Genomic DNA, 25,283 nt, shown 5'->3' with positions numbered 1-25,283 from the left:
CTAGACTTGCCTGATCTTCTAATGTTTTAACTTTATTTCACATTTCTGTATCTTATCTTTTTGCTCTATTTTTTGTCCTTAAACCTTCCATTAAGATCTATACTTTAGCCATCTTGCTGTGAGTATCTGTGAGCTTTGATTTATTATTAGAGTGATTCTTTCATACAGCATCCTATTCTTGTTTAATGAACTCTATCTTCAACTAAAAAAAAATAGTAATTATATACTTTTACTTAAAGTTTTCTTCTTCCTTCATAATCCATTTCTATAATATCTCTTTTCCCTTCATTTGCATTGGGATCTATCTTCCAAGTTTCCTCCTATGTATTGTAATCCTTGACTATCTGCTCATGATAAAGTGTGACAGTCTAAAATGTGGACGGGAAGGTCAAAGCACATAGGGTCTAGATAACCTTGCACTCACTGTAGGAGCTTTGTAGGGGATTTGGGTGTCAGCCTCTGAATCTGCTGCCTGGAGGGTAAACTCTAAAAGCTTTCTAGATTATGCCTACCCCCATATGCCTACTATTATAAAGATACTGGCAGGGATAAGTTCTTTTAAGATTATGTCTTTCATTACCAAGATACTGGCAGGGAAAAGGACTTGGGCTCACAGTTTTCAACATTCAAAATACATCCAATCACCAAACAATATGGCATACTCCAGTCTAGCAATCCTGTCAGGAGAGGGGCTGGTGCCCAGCAGCAACAACGCATTCAGCAGCAGGAGGGAATTCAACGATCTAATGTATGGAACTTTTAAAGTATTTATCCTAGTGCTCCTTGCTCTGCCTCTGCTTCACTGAAAGCCTAGCAGCCACGGGCACTGTGAGCTCCTAACCCTGTGTGGGCCTGGGATGTAAGCAAGGTTCCTGCACTCCTCCACTGCCACTTCAGGACTCGTCTTTCTTGGATCTGCTAAGTCAGTTACCAGTACTCATCTGCTTTATAGCTTTCAAATCTCTGCTGCCTTGTTATCTTTCTGTTCGCCCTGTCTCTGTAGCTTACTGTTTTTATTTTATTTATTTATTTATTTAGATTTGTTTGTTTATTTGTTTATTTATGGTGGTTCTGGGGTTCCTAGAAGCCCTTCTACCATTTGGAAACAGGGTCTCTTAAGCCAGTATGGCTGGCTTCGAACCTGAGCGATCCTCCTGTCTCTGCCTCCCAAGCACGGGGATTACAAGCGTGTGCCACCACGCCCGGCCTTAGCTTACTGTTTTTTAAAAAAAACATTGAACCTTTAATGTATTTTTAGTGTGATTTCAGTAAGAAATAAAATGATATGTACATTAAATCAGTCAACCATCTAAGCCTGCAAATCCTGGCTCCGTATCACCTTGTAACAGTTTATAATTCACATAAATTTTGTTCTTCCTTGTATTTTAAACAAAAGCATAATTTACATATCTTGGGTTTGAGTTACTATACACCTTATATGCCATATTCTTAACAATTATTTTTTTATAAAAATGCTACAATTCTTCTAGGTATTCAGATAATTCTTTACCTTTCTCGTACTGATTTCCCACAAATAAAGCACGTCCATTTTCTCTTTCCACCATGAGTACATTCTATATGGCGTTTCAAATTTCCAGTGTCATTAAACTGGCGACCACATATATCACATGGAAAAGGACCTGAAAAAAAGTGTGTATTTAAAGTTTAAAGATGGATATTAAGTTAAATTTAAGAGGTGTCTATATGCCTACCACTATCGGTGCATATGTCATAATACACTGCAATTATTTGTTTATAGTTTTTTCTTCCCTTTTAGATTGTTTATTCCTGGAAGACAAGTGATAAAAATCCCTATATAGCTAAAACTCAGTAAAGGGTTTGGTATTTCACATGCAGTAAGTGCTGCATAAACTAGTATGTTAGTAAATTGAAATGGCTAAATCCTAGTTTTAAATCATACTAAAAAAAAGGTACAAAATTCTACATGTTAAATTTCTGAGAAGAAAATGTAATGAGAAATTTTGAAAGAATAAAAAGAATCAGAGTTCACGATTCGGAAATATACTGCTGTTCCTATATAAGGTTTTAGTAATATTTAGTAGACTGAAAATACTGCAGCATATTTTCACTTAATTGTACAAAATTAAAACCAAACTTTTCATAGCAAAATTGACCGTAGCTAGACTTTTGATTTCACCATGATTTTACAAAACAAAAAACGGGAGAGGATAAGATATACTGAATTAAAGCTAAAATGAAGTGTGAAAGAAGCACACAGTTAAAGGCTCAAGAAAGCTGTACATTTGGAAGAAAATGTCTAGAATTAGGAAGAATAAACTGAAGAAATTGTAATGAATAATTATAAAGTACATTGGAAAGAATATGGAATTTTATCATGGAATTCAGAAACATATCTACAAGCAAAATAGCTCAGTAGCCACAGTAAATTTCAACACTTTTTATACATTAGAAGTAAGAGGCATGTATCCTCCACACTTAAAAGGATTGCTCACAGGAGGCTTTCAAACCCACCTGCCCTCCCTGAAAAGGGAAAGGCAGGTGCAGTACACACAGTGCAGAGGCCAGGCGGCACATCGCTGCTCTCGCAGTCAAGGAAAGACCAAGGACAGGACTGGCATCAACTTCCTCAATAAGACCTCTACGGCTCAGGAAATAAAACTAAGAATTAGTAAACAGAATGGAATCAAATTAAAAAGCTCCTGCTGCTGGGTATGGTGCCACACACTTTATAATCCCAGTGCTTGGAAGGCTGAGACAGGAGAATCATAAGTTCAAAGACAGTCGAAGGAACACAGGGATACTCTTAGCAACCTAGGGAGACCCTGTTTCAAAACAAAAATTTAAAAAAGACCTGGGGTGTAGCCTGGAGGTACAACATCCCTGGTTCCATTCCCAGTACACTGGGGAAGGATGGGGAGGGGGAGCTTCTGCTCAGCAAAGGAAACAAGAGCATGAAAAGAACCTGCAGACTCTCTAGAATGAGAAAAAAATCTTTCCCAGCTACTGTTCCAACAGAGGATTCATATCCAGAATCTATGGAGAACTAAAAGTTTAACACCAAAAATCCCAAATAAACCAAACAATAAATAGGCAAATAAACTAAACGGCATTTCTCTAAAAAATTACAAACGGGAAAACCAATGTATAAAAAATGTTCTGCTGGGCATGGTGGTGCACAATTGTAATCCGAGCACTCGGGAGGCAGAGACCAGAGGACTGAGGTTCACAGACAGCCTCAGCTACTTAGTGAGGCCTCTCGAAACTCAGTGAGACCCTATTTCAAAAATAAAAAGACTAAAAATTAGGGCTGTGGGTGTAGCTCGGAGGTACAATGTCCCTGAATTCCATCCCCAGTACTGCAAAAAAAAAAAAAAAAAAAAGTTCAACATTTAAGTGTTCAGGGAAATGCAAATTAAAACTACACTGAAATTCTATCAAAGCCCAGTAAGAATGCCAAACATCAAGAACACAAAGAATAGTAAATACAGGCCAGGGTGTGGGAAAAACCGAATACATGTTTGTTGTTGATGGGACTGTCTATTAGTATAACCACTATGGAAATCAATATGGCGGTTCCTTCAAGGACCAGGAATAGAACACCACCTAACCCCACACCTTGGCAATTATGCAAAGAAGTAAAGGCTGTGATACATGCACACCCATGTTTACAGCACGATTCACAATAGGTAAGTTATGGAACCCTTAACTTGGTGCCCATCAAAGGATGACTAAAGAAAATATGACACATAAATAATGGAGTTTTGTGCAGCCATTAAAGAGGAGGGAAATGTACCAGGCAATGAAGCTGATCAGGTTGTATTAGGAACATGTACAAAGAGATCACAATGAATTCCATCATTTTGTATAATTACAATGCACCAATTAAATAAAAAGGGGCCAGGCCTGGTGGCACACACTTGTAATCACAGTATTTGGGAGTCTGTGACAGGAAGATCGCGGTTCGTAGCCAGCCTCAGCCACTACTTAGTGAGGCCCTTCGCAACTCAGTGAGACCCTGTTTCAAAATAAAGAATAAAAAACTGGGCTGGGGTTATAGCTCAGAGGTAGAATGCCCTTGGGTTCCATCCCCAGTACCGCAAAAATAAATAAATAAATAATTAAATAAATAAATAGGTAGTGAAGTGACCTTAAATATGCTGCATTAAATACTTTAACATGTTCTTATTTAACATATCTAATACTTAATCTTCCATGAGATCCGAATCTTTTACTCATTTAGTAACTCATTCAACAAGTATGTATTAATTCATATCTAGCACTATCTAATCCCTCCGCCCTCCCACCACCAAAAAAACGAAGGCTCCAAGAAGTTGGGAAAAGAAGAGTTAGTATTTGCATAGTTGAAAATAAAAAGAGATGAAGTAAATAAAAGGGACAAGATCAGCATACCATGAGATCCATGCAAGGTGAAGAGTTAAATATCTACTAGTCAAACATTTTATAAAGTAATAAATATATGTACACTTGAAGGCTTCAGCTGGCCAACCAAGAAAGGAAGTGCTCTCTTCCAAGTTCACTTGCTTATCAGTATTTTTCAAAGGAAATAACTATTTTTCTCCCTATACTATATACTCAATTTTGTATGTGGCCAAATAAAAAAGTCTTTTTGCATTTTTTTTTATACAGCTATGTTTGGAATTTAGACTAAAGCATGCCTACTCTTTAGATAGGACACTTTTAAAATCTAAACTGGTTCAGGTGTGGTGGCCCATGCCTGTAATCCCAGCACTTCAAGGCTGAGACAAGGAAGATCACAGATTCACAGCCAGCCTCAGCAACTAAAAAACCCTCCACAACTTAGTGAAACCTTGTTTCAAAATAAAATAATAAAATAGGGCTGAAGGTATAGCTGAAGGTAGAATGGCCCTGGGTTCAATCTCTAGTGCGACTCTCACATACATACAAACTGTAACTTTTATACTTATAAATGCAGATGTATTAAATTATTCTCCTTTAAATTTTCAGATTAAAGTACTTAGATATCTCTCCTTTTGAACTGAGAGAATAAATAGTACTGATATGGTAGTAGGAGTATGACTTTGAATAATCTAAATGAAGCAGTAGTTCTCAAGGATGGTATCTGGGCAATCTGCACAGCATCATCTAGAAATTTGTTAAAATGCAAATTTGGGGACCATATCCCAGAGCTACAGAATCAGATACTCTACAGTTAGGGTCCCAAACTATGTCTTAACAAACTCTCCAGATAATCTTGATATACACCAAATTTTGTGAACCAATTATCTAAAGTATACAGTGATTCAAGGGAAGAGAAGCATGGAGTTGGGATGTAAAAGAAGCCTAATAAGTATTGTTAAATACTTATTATATGCTTAGGTACCAGAATCAAAGATTTTAGTATGCCTTGCTGACATACAACAGAGCCTTTAAAATATTTGATGACAGGCTGGGCGTGGTGCCGCACGCTTGTAATCCCCGCGCTTAGGAGTCTGAAACAGGAGGATCACGCAGGCTAGAAGCCAGCCTCCCTGGCTTAAGAGACCCTGTTTCCAAATTTAAAAAATATATAAAATAGGTCTGGGAGTGTAGCCCAGAGGTAGAAGGGATATTGGATGACAGTCATACTCTTATCTCCTTTTCCAGGAAAAAAAAATTTCAAGGTCCTTCATCAGTTTTTTTTTTAATATGGCATGACTCTGTATCACCAAAATTACCTACCTCCATAAGATATTTGTCAATAACCATATTAAATGTAGTATCCAGAAATGAATGCAATTTCCAGATCAATTAAAACCCAATTCGACTATTACTTCCCTAATTTTAAAAAATACACACTAATAAATTTAAAACTACATTGATTTGTGTCAGTCATATCATATTGGTTTATATTATGCCTTTGCTAAAAAAAAGCCTTTGCTATTAAGCCCATCCATAAAAGGAGGAGTTTGGATCTTCTATCACTTTATACCATTTTATAGTTCTTCAAGATTCAATGACTAAAACTCATATCATTCCCATAAGTCTACAACTCTGTAGTTAATTTTATTTGTTTTGACCTATTTCATAGTATACAGATTCTTTCTTTTTCCTTTCAGAACTAAGTTGAACTCTGGACCTCAGATATGGTAGGCAAACACTCTACATCCTTCCTCTTTTTATTTTATTTATTTTGAGACAGGATCTCATTTAAGTTGCCAAAGCTGGGCTTGAACTTGCAATCTTCCTGCCTCAGCCTCCCATGTAGCTGGGATTATAAACATGAACCATCAAGCCCAGATTCAGATTTTTTTCACATATTTTTATTTTATGGTATACTAAATACCCCTGCCAGCTTTATGACATCTCTATTAAACTTTTTATTTACTGTATATGAATTTTTACTCAAGTTATTGGTAAAATATTAAATAGGACAGGAAAAAGGCCTGTACCTGCATAACAATAATTCAGTATTGGGTTATTAACTATCATAATTTTACCAAACTATATCTAAACTTATGGTCTATCTCTAGACCGTAAGTGTACCCTGACCTTGGCCATAGCACTAGGAAAGAGACTATATCAAAATGTTATTTTATTCCAAATATATGAAGTTTATTCCATTCCTTGAAAAGTTAGTTTAGAAGACAAAAATGCTTCATATCAAGTATTCTGTAAACCTATCCAACAATCAGGTAAGAATTGTTTATGCCCCTCACACACATCCATCCCTCCCTCTCTCTCTCTCTCTCTCTCTCTCTCTCTCTCTCTCTCTCACACACACACACACACACACACACACACACACACACACACACACTCCACCCCACCACACCCCACCCCAGAAAACAAGAAACACATTTACTCATCTCTAGGAACTGCAGCATATATAGTATTCCTTCAAATTTGTATGACTTTTTTGGCTAGTTAAATACTCAAGACTTATCAAGAATGATTCAGCAATCGCCCCAAACAAAATATTTTGGTAAAAATATAACAAAATATGTATATACCTATATGAGGAAAGCTACGTAACCCTGATGAAGCAAATTAAAGAAGAAAATAGAGAAATATTCCATGATCATGGATAGGAAGACTCAATATAGTCGAGATGCAGGTTCTTCACAATTTGTAACCTCAATCAAAATCCAAGCAAATTATTTTTTGGTATCAAAAATCTAATTGTAATATTTGTATGAAGGCAAAAAATCTAAAATAGTCAACACAGTAAAAAACAAAGTTAGAAAACTGACACTACCTTACTTCAAGACTTACTCTAAAGATACAGTAAATGTATACTGGAAGAAGAAGAGAAAATATATCAACAGAACAGAACAGAGAGCCCAGGCTCACAGAACTATGGTCACCTGATGAGACAAGGAGAGAAGGCAATGCAATGGAGAAAAGACAGTTTGAAATAAATGGTGCTGGAACAACTGGTCATTTATATGCAAGACATAAGTCCAGACATAGTTTTTACAAGTCTTTGCAAAAGTGAACTCAATACATATTACAGACCAAAATGTAAAAATGAAAACTATAAAACTCCTACTAAATAAGATAGGTAAAAACCTAGAGAGCTTTGGGTTTAGCAATGATTTTTTAGATATGACATCAAAGACATGATCATGAAAGAAGAGAGTTAATAAGCTGAATTTCAGTAAAATGAAAAACTTTTTCAAAGATAAACACTATTAAGATATGAAAAGATGAGCCACAGATTGAGAATACTTTAAAAAATCTGACAAAGCATATTAAAAACTAAAATATATTTAAGAAACTCTCAAAAGCAGTAGTAAAAAATGAACAAGCTAGTTAAAATATGAGTCAAAGATTTAATACCAAAGAAGGTACAAGAATAGCAAATAAGTAAAAAGTAAACTCCGTATCATTCACATGCAAAATAAGAAAATGGCATACACAAAACACCTATAAAAGCCATAACTCAAAGCAATGACAGCACTGAATGTGGTGCTGTAGTTGGTATTCAAAACATCTCCAAAGGATCACGTGTGGAAGCCTTGGTCCCCAGTGCAGCAAGGTTCAGAGGCGGGACTCTGGTGAAATGATTGGATCATCAGGATTCTAGCCCATCCTTGGTTTAATCCATTGATGGGTCCATAACTTGATGGAATTAATAGGAGGAAGAAACTATATAAGAAGTGTGGCTAAGTAGATAGTGGGTCACTGGAGACATAAGCTAGAGAGGCATATATTTTTCCAGCTCCAATCTCTCTTTCCTCCCTCTCTCCTTATCTGCTTCCAGGCCATCATGAGGGGTACATTTTTGCTTGACCTTGCCTTTCTGCTGGAATTTATTGCCTCAATACAGATTCAGAAGCAATGGAGCCAGCTGACAAAGGGCTAAATCCTCTGAAACCGTGAGTCAAAATAAATCTTTCCTTCTTTAGTTGTTTTTCTCGGGTATTTTATCACAGTGACAAAAAGCTAAGTAACTCAAGTGGCAAGGATATGAAGTAATACGAAGTCTCATTCACTGCTGGTGGGAATGCACAATGAAACAAGCCATTTTGGAAAAACAGTACACCGGTTCCTTAAACAGGATAATCTTGTCATTCAATATGTCTTTCCACATAAAGTATTTACCCAAAGCAGTTGAAAAGTTATGTCCACACAATTGACACATAGATATTTATCGTAATATTACTCACAATTGCCAAAACTTGGATGTTCACTCATTGTCCAAATCTACTACTCTATGGTGAATGTGGATTATAGAAGATGCTATGCTTATACGGCAGCAGAAAACATAATGGAAATATCTGTACCCTCTCAGTCTTTCTGTGGGCCTAAAACCACTCTAAAAAAACAAAGGAATTTTAAAAGAAAAGGCATGGTTCAACAGTAGCAGGCTCCTCTACCATCATGTAATAATCAGTAATTGCTATGACTGCTTTGAAAAAAAGTAAGTAAATTGCTTACCCAGATGGAACTTTTCCTGATGCTTTAACCGTGCAAACCTTGATTTGAAATGTTCTTCACAATAGGTACACTTAAAAGGTTTATCTTGAGAATGTAAAATCATATGTTCCTCCAAGTGTGGCCTTCGAGTAAAAGATTTCTTACAAATCTAAATGAAGATGTATATAAATTGTAAGGAAATCTTAATTAAAAGTAAAACTATGAAGCTCATAATGAGACAAAAACACACAAATCCAAGTAAAAAGAAATTTCCCCCAAAAGAAAACTCAGCAAAGTATAATCAAATTCTAATTGTTAAGAAAAAAAACCCTGGTAGAATTACTCAAAGAAATTATTCTAAATTAGCACTACAAGTATCTGAATTTCAACTTCTATGCCTAATAGGGCTACATAATAATCTTAATTTTAAAAAAAAATATGTAATTTATGAAAAATATATTTTAAACCATTTTTTATCAGGGATACAAGATTTTATCATTGTTGCCATATATTTGATTGATTTGCCATATATTTGATTTCAAGTACAAATAAAAAAAATCACAGAAAAATCACTTTACAATTTATTTTTTGAAGTGATCAGAAGGAAGAAATATCACTTCTAAAAAAATGGTGACATACTTCAAAATTGAAAGAGGGAAAAGCTGTCATATCAGTAATGGCATAACATGTATACAAGGCACAATGCTAAGTAATTCAGATTTTACTTTATTTCTCATAATAATTCTATGAAATAGACAATTATCACTACCATCATTTTACAGATAAGGATGATGAATTTGGTGAGGGGAAGACATTATCTTATGTAGATCTACTTTAATGTCTAGAAGCTGAAATCCAAGAAATGGTGAGAATTTTGAGAATAATATTCATCTAAATATTGAAAAATACTTCAGAAGTATTATAATAAATATGCACTGAAATTCCTCACTGCTCCTCCCACTGACAAATGAGTTCTTCTTCCTCTCCCCTTAAATCTGCTCTGGTTGTAGTGACTTGTTTGACCACACAATGTGGTAGAAGTAATGATTGGGAACTTCTAAGGCTGGGCCATTTAAGTCTTGTAATTCTTTCTAGAAACACGCAGTCTTAGAACCAGCTGCCATGCTAGAAACAAGATTCAGTAGCCTCATGAAAAGAACAAAGAGAAAAAACAGAGGCTCCTGGTCAACAATCCATCCTGACTCAAGTCCCAGCTTTAGGCAACACTAAGTTGCCAGCAATGTGAACAAGCCACTACGGAAGAGGCCCCAAGCCAGAACAGAACAGCCACCAGCTAAAACCAACTGAGTGACTTCAACTGACACCTTGTGGAAAAGAAGAATTACCTAGCAAAGCCCTGTCCAACTCCAAATTCCTACCCACAACAAGTAAGACACAACAAAACAGTTGTTGAAGGACACTAAGTTTTGAGGTGGCTTATTATGTAGCAACAAATAACCAGAAATAGAGAGTAAGAAATTCTAACATATTAATTCTGCAACAGTAATACACATGGTAGTGATTTCAGTAAAAAATAAAAACTATTATTTCTACCAGTTCTTTCATAAAAAACTAGTCCATACCAACTTAATTTACAAAAAAACATAACTTTGTATAATAGAAAAATTCTAAAAATGAGATAAGCTGAGTTAAAATACTTTAAAATATAGCCTAACTTGCACAGGGCCCTGGTTTCAATTCCCAGCACTGCAAAAAACAAACAAACAAACCCTAATTACCTTTCTTTCCCAAAAGGCAACATTACATTTTCTAATACAAATTAAAAACTCTTACATCACATTTCCAACTTTCACTTTTAGTCTTCTTGATGGAAATAAATTCTTGTGCATTTTCAGGATGAAATCTATCAGAAAAAATAAAAATTATTAGACTATTCAAGTTAAGTCAATATTCCACATGAATCTAATCAACAGAAATTGTAAAAATCAGGTACTGATTTCTTAAGATAGGCGCAGGTGGTATGAATATATAGGTGCTATCACCATTTTAATACCTAAGTTTATACAGAAATAAAGAAAATTCAAACTATTTTAAGTACATTCAGGAACTTAGCCACATAGAACTGCAAATAATTCATTTGATTGTTGTTTTAGTCCAGATTTCAATAAATCTATCATTTTTAAAGTCAACATACAATATCATATTAAATATTTGTTCACAAATGTTTATATATTAAGCAAAGCTGAATATAAAAATACATTTTCTATGATTCTAAAACCATGTATATCTTAACTTATACTTTTATTGGTGCAATATAGCCTCACATTATGATGTAGTTCACAGTGATAGTGACATACACGCACATAGCATTTGGTGAGCTTTCTGAAGAAAGCCTTGTCAAAGCAAAGACAGAAAGAGAATGACCAAAATGCTCTAATCTTAAACATTTATATTATAGGCTATATTCATATTTCAACATCAAAAAAACTCATTTCAAAACCAGGAAAAATATAAAACTCTAATATTTGCTGCTCATCTCTTAATTTGTAGTCCCTGCAAAAACTGTTAAACAATGAAAGAATTGGAGATACAGACTCTAAAATGTCTTTAGTTTACCACACGTTTACATTAAAAGGCGCAATATAATTGCATTATAGAAGCAAGATAATACTTGCCTCTTAACATGCTTGGCTAAAGTCTTCTTGCTTGCATGAAGTTTATTACAATAAGGGCACTTGTGCTCCTTCTTATGAAATTCTGTTTCATTACTGTGCTTCTTTCTGTGAACAGTTAGGTTAGACTTTGTCGAATAACGCTGGTGACAAATATCACACTCAAAGGGCTTCTCACCTGTGTGCACACGAGTGTGGCTTTCATATTTCCCTACAGAAAGAGAGAAATTAAATTCAGTACACTTGCTACAGTATGACTGAATGTTAACAGAATAAAATCTCATGATATAGCAAAATATACATACCTAAATCCACAAAGCAAATGAGATAAAAAGGTTACCTAAATTTCTAACTCAAATAAACCTCAAATATTTACTGCTTGAGATTGCTGATCAAAGTATATAAGCCAGGCCCTTTGCAACTCAGTGAGACTTTGTTTCAAAATAAAGAATAAAAAATAGGGCTGGGGGTGCAACACAGAGGTAGAATGCCCCTGGGTTCCATCCCCAGTACTGAAAAAAAAAAAAAAAAGAAAAAAAAGTATATATTCCCTCAAAAATTCAGGTCATTTAAAAAACTATTCATGTCATATATTTTTTAAATTATGAGGCTTGAATACTTTTATTTTATTTTTTGTGGTATTGGGGGTTGAACCCAGAGGAATTTCACCTCTGAATAATACCCCCAGCCCTATTTTTAAATACTTTATTTTGAAACAGGGTCTAAGTTGCAGAAGGCCTCACTAAGTAGCTGAGGCTGTCCACTAATCTGCGATCTTCCTTTCTCAGCCTCCCAAGTACTGGGATTACAAGTATGTACCACCACTTTTCTAAAAACTCTGTGTGAAAATTCTCTGAACTTAAAACTTTAAAATGCATTTTTAAAAACTTTAACATTAGCCTTTAGTGAAACATCTACTCATCATCTGACATTTATTTTTTTTAGTTTAATTTTACTATGTATTTCTAAAAATTGAAAGGAATTTTCAAAATTATAGATCTTTTAGAAGTACAAGTAAAATAGCATCACTACATATTTTATAATATATGTTACTTTCATTTCTCACAAAAGGCAATATGGAAATCTAGAATATTAAATAAAAAATCTAGACTATTAAATAAAACATACACTTCAACTGTAACTCATTCACATCAGACCATTCCAACTTGTAAGAAACTGAGAAACAAGAAAATCACCTGTATTTGACTGCATGCTTGACACTCAACTGCTAAAGCCAATATATATTGGCAGTACAAGAGAAAGTAGAAAAAGATGAATAGGCACAACTGATAAACATCCAGACTCATATTTAATTAGTGAGATTTGTATTATAATCTAAATATGTATCTGAATTGTGTGTGTATTCAAAGCAAGTGTTACAAGGCATTTCTTATAAATAAAAAAATTTTAAGACATTTTCAAAAAGAAAAGTTACAACAACAAAATGAAAAGAATACTTTTTTTTAAATCTCCCACCCCCCATTTCCTACATCATTAAGGAGCTCAGGAACAATCACTGAGTGACCCCTTCTGGAAGTGAAGGCAGAATACTTATGCAACTGCGAGGACATACCCTCCCATTTACACATGTAATACATATCCTATTGTCACCATTTCCCTACTGTGTTCAAGAGATCAGCCCTAATACTGGTAAAAGACAGAAGTTACTATTTGTAATTAAGAATAAAAGTTTTCCTTGATTCCACAAGTTTTCACATTTCATTTTTCTAAACTCATTTTTAAAGTTTGTAAACAATACAAACTCATGGTAAAAATATGTAAACAAATTTATTATATATAGTCAAATATTTAAATGACTAATGAAGTAGTCTAGAACATGTTCATTCTTACCTGGAAATTAACTGTTCATGTTTAGCACACATTCTTAGGACTGAAAGATAAATTTATCAACCTTCTAATGATTAAATCTCCTCATTGTTATTCCCAAGTGACAGAAACAATACTTCATAAAAATTTTAAAGTATGAGAAGAGCTTTGAACCAATTTTTATTTTCTATGAAAGTATCTTTACTGTAAAGATGTTATATTAATAAATAGCTTTTTCCATGTATTATAAGTCAAATCATTCTTCCTTGTTTGCATGGTGGCGTATGCTTGTAATCCCAGTACTTGGGAGGCTGAGACAGGAGGATCCAGGTTAGTGGCCAGCCTCAGCTACTTAGTGAGGCACTCTGCAACTTAGACCCTGTTTCAAAATAAAGAATAAAAAATAGGGCTTAGGGTATAATTCAGAGGTAGAATGCCTCTGGGTTCAATCTCCAGTTCCTCAAAAAGAAAAAGAAATAAAGAAATAAACAACTAAGTTACATTAGCTGGATAAAACTACAAAAATGGCCCCGCATGGTGGCACACACTTGTAATCCCTGTGCTTGGGAGGTGGAGACAGGAGGATCATACAGGTTCGAAGCCAGCCTGGCTGGCTTAAAAGACCCTGTTTCCAAATAAAAATGTATAAAATAAGTCTGGGAGTATAGCCTGGAAGTAGAAGGGTTTCCAGGAAACCCAGTAGCACCAAAAAAATCACATAAATAAATAAATAAATAAATAAATAAATAAATAAATAAAACTACAAAAAATGTTAAATTAAAAAGCCATTTTGCCTAGTAAGCTTCCATTTTCTTATAGAGCAACTTAAGAAGTTTTAAACAGGAAAAAAAGAAAATTTAAATGGAAAAGTCCCAAGTTAAGATAAACCTAAAGATTTTTTAAATATTTTAAGTAAATCAGCAAAGTCAAAAGAGGTCAATAAAAATACAGAAGTCTGAGTACTTTTTACGACTTTAAGAATCTCAGAAATGAAAAAAATTATTAATTCAAAATTCATGCACATAGGCATTATAGTGCCTACTATATCTCAATAAATTTAAATCTTTTTCTTTTTTTGGTACTGGGAGACTGAACCCAGCGGAATTGTCTCTCTAAATTATTTTATTTTAATTAATTAATTTATTATTTATTTATTTGCAGAACTGAGGATGGAACCCTGGGGCATTCTACTTCCAAGCTATATCTCCAGCCCTATTTTTTATTCTTTATTTTGAAACAGGGTCTCACTGAGTTGTAAAGAGCCTCACTAAGTAGCTGAGGCTATCTGTGAACCAATATCCTCCTGTCTCAGCCTCCCGAATGCTAGGATTACAAGCATGTACCACTATACCAACTCTTATTATTTATTTTAAAACAGGTCTCATTTAGTTGCTTAAGGTTTCACCAACTTGCTGAGGCTAACTTTGAATCTGTGATCCTCCTATCTTAGTCTCCCAACTACTAGAATTACCTTGCCCTTATTGAATTTGAATTTCTAAACAAGAATAGGAGAAAATTTTGGAGGAATGTTGGATTCAGAAGAGCTATAGGTAGATCTCCAGAGGTTAGTGGAAAAACAAAAGTCTAACTTCTGAATAAATTTCATGTTTAAAGTAATTGTCAGAGGCTTATGTGTATGCATGGTATGTGTGTATGTATGTATGTGGGGTGTGTCTTGGTAGAACTGGTCAACATCTACATCTGTTTCTTCATTTTTACCTGGTGAGAAATTTAATAATGTATAAATAAAAATGTTCCCTTCAAATTTATCAATGTTTCAATTTTTTAAAAAGTATCCCTTCACAGAATTCAATATTATACCCAAACATTCTTGATTACCAAAAGAAAATACCTAATATTAACAAATCTCGCCGGGCATGGTGACACAGTTATAATCCCAGAATTTGGGAGGCTGACACAGGAAGAACGTGGTTTGAGGACAGCCTCAGCTACTTAGTGAGGCCCTTTGCAACTCAGTAAGACTCTTTTTCAAAATAAAGAATAAAAAAAAAAGAGAGAGTTGGGGGTGTATCTCGGAGGTAGAATGTCACTGGGTTCCAACCCCAATACCACAAAAGAAATCTTATCTAGAGTATTTCTAAACTAAATCCCAATATGAACTATGTCTCAATTCAGGAGTCATAAACTAAGGTATTTTTACATGAACAGATTTGCTATTGTGTTTTAGAATTTATTTCCTCATCTGAACCATGCAAAATTATAAGCCAAGATTTTATATGCAGTTACTTTTCACAGAGAAATATCATTAAATTAGCTCCTTATATATCTGACATTGCTAAATCTTAAATTCTTCCTTGAAGCCATTCATGTAACATTTCCTCCAAATACATAACTAAAATATTTAGCCTCAAAATAGAGAACCATGCCATTGTTATAACTCTTTTTAAAGAACCAGTGGAATCTTTGTCAGGACGGAGAGTAAATCATGTTTAAAAAATGGGGAGGGGGTTCAAAAACATTTTTCTACTTCTAGAAGAGATTTTTTTTCTTTTTTTCCTTTAGTGGTACTGGGGTTTCTGGAAACCCTTCTGCCTCTGGGCTACACTCCCAGACCTATTTTATATTTTTATTTGGAAACAGGGTCTCTTAAGCCAAAGAAGCTGGCTTCAAACCTGCGTGATCCTCCTGTCTCTGCCTCCCAAATGCGGGATTACAAGAGTGCGCCGCCATGCCCGGCTGAGACTGTGATTTTAAAGGAAGAAAAATATTTAGTTCTCTGTAGGAAAGATAGAAAACGATAAGTTATCCATTTTTTTTTTCTCTATTACCCCATATATTATCTCCCTATTTGGCTTTTAACCCATTAGGATTATGACACAGGGGAAAGGTCAAAGGACTCTTATTTGCATGAGAATTCTCTGAAAAAAGGACAGCTGGTAGTTTCAAGAAAGATACAGCTGGATCTTATTACAAGTAACTATTAAATACATCAGAAAGGATAAAAGATCCAAAGTAATGGAATAGGATTATTAGATTACATAGTGTAAAACTGATGGTTCCAGCAAGTCTCACAGCTTGCCCATGTCTCAGAAACCTAAAGCTGAGTCAACAATTTAATAAAATGGATAAAATGACAACCAAAAATCTGGTTGACATCTTTAAAACCCATGAAAGGAATGAGTATGATATGAGGGTGACCATACAGTAGCCCTTGAACTGCTTTTTTGAGATGTCAAAGCAGGACATTTAAGGCACATCTTCTACATATTCTTTTCGTTCTACCTGTCATCAGCCTTTTATCTATATTCAACATAACATTCAGCTTGACCCTAATCCCACTTTTTTTTTTTTTTTTTTTGGTGGTACTAGGGTTTGAACTCAGAGGCATGGTAACTCTGAGCTATACCCCCAGCCTTATTTTATTTTCTGTTTTCAAACAGGGTCTCACTAGGATGCTGGGAGTCCTGCTAAGTTGCTGAGGCTGGTCTTGAACCTGTGATCCTCCTGTCTCAGCCTCCCAAGTACTGGGATTATTCATACGAGCCACCAGAGCCTTTCATCCCATTTCTCATTCCCAAGGCCACTCATCTTCCTAGTCCAAGCAGCATTATGCTTTTGGTCCTTTGCTATATGCTTCTAGACTCCCTAACTCATCCTTTACCCCAATTTCATTTTCCATACTGAAGCCAGTATGATCTTTCTACAACTCTTATACACTATTTCTATTCTTTATTTTGAAACAGGGTCTCACTAAGTTGCAGAGAGCCTCACTAAGTAGCTAAGGCTGGCCACAAACCTGAAATCCTCCTGTCTCAGCCTCCCAAGTAATGGGGTTACAAGCATGCCCTACCATGTTCAGATCTCCTCCGTATTCCTTAAGCATCAACTCAAATACTACCTGCTCTATGAAACCTCTCCTGATTTCCTAGTCTTCTGTATTTATCATAATAAAAATTAACTTTTTGTAATATAATTGTACTTTCTGCATGTTCTCATTAAGCTCTTACATTCTTAAGAATAGAGAACATATCATTTCATATTTGTTTAGCAGTGTTCGGTAGATTAGACATGCAATAAATATGTTTTGACTAATGATAAAAAGCGCCTAAATTCTGTGCAATATTTTAAGTGATTTACTAGAACTATTCCATTTAACCTTCTTCATCATAACCTTTCACCAGAAGGTAGTATTAACATTATATTAGCATCTTTACTTATGAGGAAACTAAAGCAGACAGGTTAAGTAAATTACCCATGAGCTGAATTAAAAGAAAAAGAAAAAAAAGCCAGGTGTGGTGGCGCACACTTGTAATCCCCGCCCTTGGGAGTCAGAGACAGGAGGACTATGCTGGTTGGAAGCCAGCCTCGCTTGTTTAAGATTCCCTGTTTCCAAATAAAATATAAAATAGGTCTGGGAGTGTAGCCCAGAGGTAGAAGGATTCCATCCCCAGTACCACCAAATAAATAAATAAATTAAATAAATAAATAAATAAATAAATAACATACTGTCTGGCATTACCATAGCTTATGCCTTATAATGGTATCATATAAGATAAACAGATAAATTAGATAGACAGACAGACATGTTAATGTAATGTGGATGAGAAAGTACTAGTAAAAAGTAAGCAGTCCTAATAGAGGTAAACAAAAATAAGAAAAGAGTATAATGCAAAACATATTCTGATAGACAAACTAGAAATAAGCCTACAATGTGACCTATGATTCCCATTATTATCCGGACTGATATTGTTAAAAGGCATTTTGCAACCTTTCTCTTAGTATGCTATCAGCACTTTAATTTTGAGCAATATCTTCCCAATTTGAGCATAAAACTCTAGTTTTCTGACATTAAAAGAAGTACAATTGTTTTGTCTTGAGATGCAGATTATGTATTATAGTATCCCCAACCTTACTGGAATTCAGAATCCTTCTCTTATAAAGTTTCTCACAGACCTAGTGTTCAATGGGACAGTTTGAAACCTATGTGCTGGACCAACAATGCCATGTGGTGAACGGGCCTCTGCTAGTTCATCTCCAAGTCAAATTAGTCAATTAAGGCAGAATACAGGATGCCTGTGCTAAGGGTACAAAGTCTAAGATGCAGAATCCATTGGAAAGATAAACTGTTCTCAGGTACCTCAACTCCCAAAGACTATTCTCTCCTCTAAAAAACCCTCTTAGTATGAGTTATCTCTACAGCAGCATTTATCTAGTCTAACTTAACAAATTTCTTGTACACATAAACTCCTCCAATTGACTGAGTTACTTGTGTTTGCACAGAAGCTCACAGTAAAACATTCATTATAAAGTTAGAATGTGAAAGTAATCTGATTCAGAGAGAAATATACTCAAAAGGCAGTATAAAAAGCAAAAAGTTACCACTGTAATACCATAGTGCATACTGTGCTATTTTTGATAGCAAATGATTACCAATACCTTATAAAACCAATTTCAACCTATACCAATAACCTCAGTAATTTAAAAGCACAAAATACACAGGAGCATATTAAACTGTTCAAGTAATGTCAAAGTTAAATAACACTTAGTATGTTCTTTTTATCATTATGTAGTAGAATATATTTCACAACTTCATGTTAATTGCAGCTTAACTGCAATATCTTAACTACTGCAATTAAAAAGTACACACTAGGATAGGTCATATAAGACATTTCCAAAAATTACTAGAAAATATGAGACATCTAAAAATTAAATATACACTGACATAAGGCTTTGAGTAATAGGCCACATTTCTTACATACTCTTTTCTAAGAGTTGATTATTCATTATAATTATTACTACTAACTAGGACACTTCCTAAATTACCTACCATATCAAATTAGAGTCAATAGAATTTTACTTTTCACTGTACATCAGTCTGATCTAAAACATCTAAATCTAAAAAGCACTAGATACTGGAAAGGTGACTATAGCTCACATATATCCACAAAAGAAAATAGTACACAAATTATTAAATTAAGTCTAATATAACCTAATTAGGTTTTCTATGATGATACTGAGAAGTAGCAGTTACCTCTGAAATTAAACTGCTATATAAATAAAATCTTTAATGTAAAAGATAATTTTTGATTCTCTGGAGTCTTTCATATCAAGTACATAAAATCATGACACATTAACTACTACTGGGATGTGATGAAGAAAAACTAAAAAGCACTATAAATAACATATTTCTTGAATGACAACGAATTTAAAATAGTAAGTGCAAACTATATATTGAAAAATCAAATTATCATTCCTACTTAAGCACTCTTTAAGTTACTTTCAAAGTTTAGTTTTTAATGATCACCTTTAAAACATACATAAAAAGTAAACATTTAGAGACAGAAATCAAGCTTTCCTTACCTATTCGGTCAAATGTTTTATCACATTTAGGACACTGCAATATTTTCTTGTTACTGTTCTGAATGATTACTGGGGTTAACCCCTCATGGATGCTTCCTACAGAATCACCAGCCTCGGGTTCCTCTTCTGCATCATTATCTTTTTCACTTTGCTCTTCAATGTCAGAGTATTCATCTGACATTTCCTCGTCTAGCTCATCTTCTTCGGCATTATATTCACTTCCAGGGTCCTCAGAATCATTTCTATCTGACTTTTCCTTGTCAAAACTTTCTTGATTCAAATTATCTGACCCATCACCACTTTCTTGTTCATCATCACTGGTGTCATCAAACTTAACCGGGCACTTCCGATTCCTTTTGGATCTTCTTGCAGAAAAACTTCTCTCCAGCATTTTTAACCCATGTTTTTTCCCCAATAAAAGGGACCTATGAGTTTTAGCCAAATGATTCTCTAAGGACTTTTTATAACAAAAATGTCTACTACAGAATTTGCACTGATGATTATTTGATAGTCTTCCAGTTAATTCACTTAATGTGTCTTCTGGCGATGACTTTTCAGTTAGCTCTGATTGAAAAGTGGCAACATTTTCATTATTTAGCAGCTTCACTGCATCTATAATGTCCAAAAATTTTGCAGCCTCTAAAACAAGAGGTATTTCATATTTGTACACAAAAAATTCTGATGTGTAAAGAAATTCAAGCAAATGCTGAAAAACTGAATGTGTTACGTGATCCAGGGTGACAACATCAGTGCTTGGATTTTTGCTCAGACAGGCATGGAAATAACTACTGCCCACAGCAACGACTACTTTGTGTGCACTAAATTCTTTTCCTTCTACTATAATAAGTAAATCACAGAAAGATGGTTGCTTCTGCCTGTCATCATTCAGGTACTTTAGCAAATTCTTATTATACTGTAAAGAACTCAAAAGCTTTCTCTGATCTGGAGAGGGAGGAAGTTCCTGATAACAGTGAAGAGCTTCAGGAGTTGCTCTTTCTGTAGAATGAGTACAGGTCACTTGGTCACACTCCACTGAAACATTTCCTTCCGAAAAATCTTTATGATAGCCCAGATGGATCTTCTCGTCAAGATTTGAAGTAACCTTTCTCCTCTTCTTCATTGCAGTACAGCAATTTCAGAACAAGAAACTTCATAAGTGTCTGAAGAGATTCATAAAGAAAAACTAGATTGTCTTGGACAACAGCTTCTGGAGGGGCGTGCCCGAGGATTTCATGGTCTGCAAAAGGGTAAGAATCATGTAAAAGAGCTTCATGGCAAAGTCATCCTGAATAAGTAAAACGTTTGTCAACGAATCCTTTCTAAATTATAACTACATTAAAATCACAGCTTACACTCATTTGTGGCTAAAGATTTTTAGGGCGGAGAACAAGGAGGGCCGGGTTAGTAAAGACAGCCAACAAAAGAATAATTTTAAAGAAAGCCTGAGCACACCTTCCAGGCCCGATTTACTAACAGGGTGGAAATAAGTGAGCAGAAATGGGAAAGATCCCTCCAAGATCTCTGACGGTGCACGGCTGCGGGGGGGTCTGCAGTCGTGTTTCAGGGGCGCTGAGGTACTGACAATAAGGCCATCGCGCCCGCGAAATCCGAGTCTTTGCTTTACAATGCTTCCCTATCGAAGGCAAGGTATATCTCTTTATTAGGGACCGAACGCGTCCCGCTCCCAAAGCCACCCGACAGGAGAGACCGCCCCACAAGGGGAGCGGAGCAAGAAGAGGGGTCAAACTGAGGGACGGACTAAAGGAAGCCCAAGAGCCTTCCCAGGCCCGGGCCCAGCGGGGACGGCGCCCGCCAGGAGCAACCCGCTGCTGCCCTTCCCACCCCGCCCTCCTGGGCGAACGCCCCGCAGATCCATTACCGGGAACCCAGGGCTCCCCCGCTGGCTCCCGGCCGCTGAGCTCCACTCCGGGCGCGCTCGCTGCAGCGCCTACCCACTTCCGGGTTCAGCCCCCGCCTCACCCCCTCCCCGCCGCGCCGCCCCTGCGCCGCCGACCACGTCAGCGGCGCGCGCAGCCTCCGAGCCCGGGCGCCGGCCAGCGCGCATGCGCGCGAAACCCCAGCCGCCCGCCCGCCCCGCGCGTGCGCCGTCGGCGCCGTGGGCTCCCTTGGGAACCCGAGCGACGCCCCTAATCCGTTCCTCCAGGTTTTCGCGGTGGCCTGGAGGCTTCCCAAAGGAGAGAGAACCTGTGAAGCTCCGCTGAGGGAGGGAAACGGAGAAGGGGAGGCTAGTGGGGGACTTTAGGGAAAAGGGGCAGCCATGGAGTAAGGCCAATGCATTGCTTTCACTGGGCTGTTGTGGTTTGTCATCTAGACAGTCGCCCCTGGAAGCCGGTCCCCGCGCACTCGCTGGCCAGCGCCGGGCCCCAGCGGAGGTCCCTTTCTTGTTATGCAGTTGCTACTGAAACGGTGGCCTTTGAACTTCTTGGTAGTACACAGAAAAGGTACACGTGAGAGTAGACTTAGTAGGAAAAGAAAGGAAGTCAGAAAAAAAAAATTAAAGGACTGCTTTAGAAGAAAAAGCTTGAGATTTTACGTGTGTGTGTGTGAGAGAGAGGGGTGGGGGGGAGAGAGAGAGAGAGAGATAGATAGAGATAGATAGATATGGGGGGAAGATGGATGGATGCTGGGGATTGAATTCAGAGTTATTCTATCTCCAAGGTACACCTCCAGCTCTATTTTTATTTAAACATAGTTTCGCTAAGTTGATGAGATCCTGGCTAAATTGGGGAGGCTGGCTTAGAACTTACTTTCCTGTCTCAACTTCCCAAATACTGAGCTGACAGGCCAGCACTACCATGCCTAGCTGAGATTTTGCATTTTTAAGAGTTGGTATTGATGCCTGATAACATTTTGAATAGTAAAGTCCTAGATCATGTGATTCCACCCACATGAGGAAAATAAGAGAAAGCCTAAAACTAAACGAAATGGATGGTACCACTGATTCCTTCTTTCACACATGGCTACCACATATACAGCTGGAAATCTGGAAGGATCACACTCAGAAAAACTGAGGGAGAGGAGGGCTTCAATATAGAGACTTAAAGATCAAACACTGGTCCAGATGTCGCTGTAGGGTACGTTTTACATGTGGCCAATAGGCAAATCACTAGACTTGAGTAAAATAGGTTACCCTCAAAGAAAGTGGTAGACATCATCCTATCTGTTGAAGACTTCAAAAGCAAAGACTTTGCCAAAGAAACACTTCTCCTGAAGACTTCTACTTAGAAATGGTGCTTGAGTTTTTAGCCTAGTAGAATTCAGACTGAAGACTGGAACCTCATCTTTTACCTGAATTCCCAGCCTGTGAGCTTGTCCTTTTGGTCTTAAACCTGCCATTCCCACACCCCCACCCCAATCATATGAGACAATTCCTTCAAATAAATCATGTTTACTTCTTTCATCTAGGGCTTCTATTTTTTTCCTGGAAAACTAATCCACCGTCAATTTTAAAAAGTAGAAAATAAATAAAAACAATGTCTTTATAATTTCCTCAACCATTAACATTAAGGTCCAGGACAACCACATGTTAACAGGAGGTTAAGATACCAGGAGTTTTTGTCAGAGAAGATAGCAAGTGGAGTGAGGCTCACAAGGAGAAGGCAGAGAGAGAAAGTCAAGAAAGGAAATCCTCACACATTTCTTTCCAGTGCCTCCCTTTTGCTGATTTGTCATGGCCTTAACATTCTCTACCAAGTCACTCCACAAATTTAATTCTAAAAACAAAATTTTCCCCTCATCTCAATAGCCATAAAGCAACTACTTTGTTCCAGGAATATGACATTTCAAAGAAATAATCAAAAGCAGATGTTTTTCAATGGCATCATTAATATAAAATACCTGGGAACAAATATTAATTAACCTTCATACACTATTCTCTACAAGGCTGACAAATGATTTTCTGTAAAGAGCCATATGTAAGATATTTTAGGTTGTTTGTTTTGCATTTTTAAAAACCCTTAAAAATGTAAAAAAATATTCTTACCTCATACTCCAAGCAAGCCACAGGTTAAGTCTGGCACATCAGTAGCCATTGTTTTCTGGCCTACTTCTGTAATATACACCTCAAAGAAATACTTGAAGAAATATGCTTTCTTAGTCCCTTTGTGCGGCTGTAATAAAATATCACAAACTGGATAATTTATAAACAATAGAAACTTATTTCTCATAGTTCTGGGTCTGGAAAGTCCTAGATCAGGGCACTGGAGGTCAGTAAGGGCCCTTCTGCTGCATCCTCACACAGCAGAAGGTGAATACTGTGTTCTTATGTGGTAGACAGTGAAAAGGTAGAAAAGGTCCTAAGCTGATTCCCTCCAGCCCTTTCCTAAAGCAGGTTCATTCATGAGGGCCCTGTGTTCATGACAACTACTTCTCAAAAGCTAATAATGTGTTTAAAAATAAGTATAAACAGATAATACCATAAAATAGACCAGAAGAAGAAATTGTCACTGGCTGGAATTCAACTTTGATGGGTTTTTAAAAAAATAGGACTCATGTTTTCTTATGTGGAAAGTAGGGAATAATCAGCACACAAGGGAGACTTTGAAGAAGAAACCTCAGCAGAGCGATGGAGGAAGTCTAATGGAAGTGAAGGGGGAGGGAGAATTAATGAAGGAAATACCACCATTCATGCTATGTACTCATATAAAATCACCAATGCCAATCTCAGAATCACGTATGGGGAGTGGGAGGGCTTAGGGAAGCTGGCCAAGGGCTGTGTGCTTGTATGTCTCTATCCCTCTGACCTACATTATGATGTGAAACTACACTGCTTTAATAAAAGTTGACTTAAAATAACAAGTAATTATAAAATAAAAATGACTCATTACTTCCAATACAATAGCCAATAAGTATAGGACCTTTACTACAATGACTAATATATGCCAAATGTTTACTATGTGTTGAACACTGGGATAACTACTTTCAGTCTATCAATTCTTTTGATTTTTATAAAATTATATAAAGCAGGAATTCTATCATTAATGAGCTGATTTGTTTCACTTGATTTCTGTACCTCATTTGAAAAATAGGAGTTTTAGTAATGGCACCTACACCATAGAGGATCAAAAGGGACAAAGTGTAAGACACTGGAAACAGTGTCTATTGCAAGGTACAGACTCTATAAAGCTAACCTTTTTTTTTGGGGGGGGTGGTACTGGGGGTGGAACCCAGAGGCTTTTCTACGTCTGGGCTATACTCCCAGACCTATTTTATACTTTATTTGGAAACAGGGTCTCACTAAGTTGCTGAGAGCCTCACTCAGTAGCTGAAGCTGGCTTCAAGCCTGTGTGATCCTCCTGTCTCAGCCTCCCAAGCGCTGGGATTACAAGCTTGAGCCATCACACCTGGCTCTAAAGCTCATCTATTGTTATTATCTTTACTACTTTGTACACCACTGCTAATGTAACGGCTATTATGATTGCCACCTAGAAATGAGACTTAGAGAGGTTGAGAAATATGCCCAAAGGTCAGGTCACACAGCTAAATGGTGGAGGAATAAGATTCCAAATGCTAATCTCACAGGACTCCTCTTCTGCAAAAACATTTGTATAGCTTCCTTTTGGTTTTAAAATACACACCAAGGTTTGTAAAACCTGTATTATCCAAAACACCATTCACGTC

At 36.4% G+C, this 25,283-nt stretch overlaps 1 protein-coding gene across 1 annotated transcript in view; it reads right to left on the bottom strand.

The window, feature by feature from the left end:
• The window catches only part of ZBTB41 (zinc finger and BTB domain containing 41), a gene marked incomplete at both ends in the record, with an annotated part of 31,586 nt that extends 10,823 nt beyond the window's left edge, over nt 1-20,763 (bottom strand). Inside the window, 5 exons of the mRNA XM_080698605.1 lie at nt 1,511-1,640; nt 8,884-9,031; nt 10,657-10,726; nt 11,499-11,706; nt 19,644-20,763. Of these exons, the coding sequence (XP_080554731.1) occupies nt 1,511-1,640; nt 8,884-9,031; nt 10,657-10,726; nt 11,499-11,706; nt 19,644-20,763 (1,676 nt within the window). The remainder of the gene's footprint in view (nt 1-1,510; nt 1,641-8,883; nt 9,032-10,656; nt 10,727-11,498; nt 11,707-19,643) is intronic.
• Between the last annotated feature and the right edge of the window lie 4,520 nt (nt 20,764-25,283).

The sequence above is a fragment of the Muscardinus avellanarius genome, assembly GCF_963383645.1.
Source record: "Muscardinus avellanarius genome assembly, chromosome: 7".
Lineage (NCBI taxonomy): Eukaryota > Metazoa > Chordata > Mammalia > Rodentia > Gliridae > Muscardinus > Muscardinus avellanarius.
This window is presented reverse-complemented; position numbering and strand designations above follow the sequence as displayed.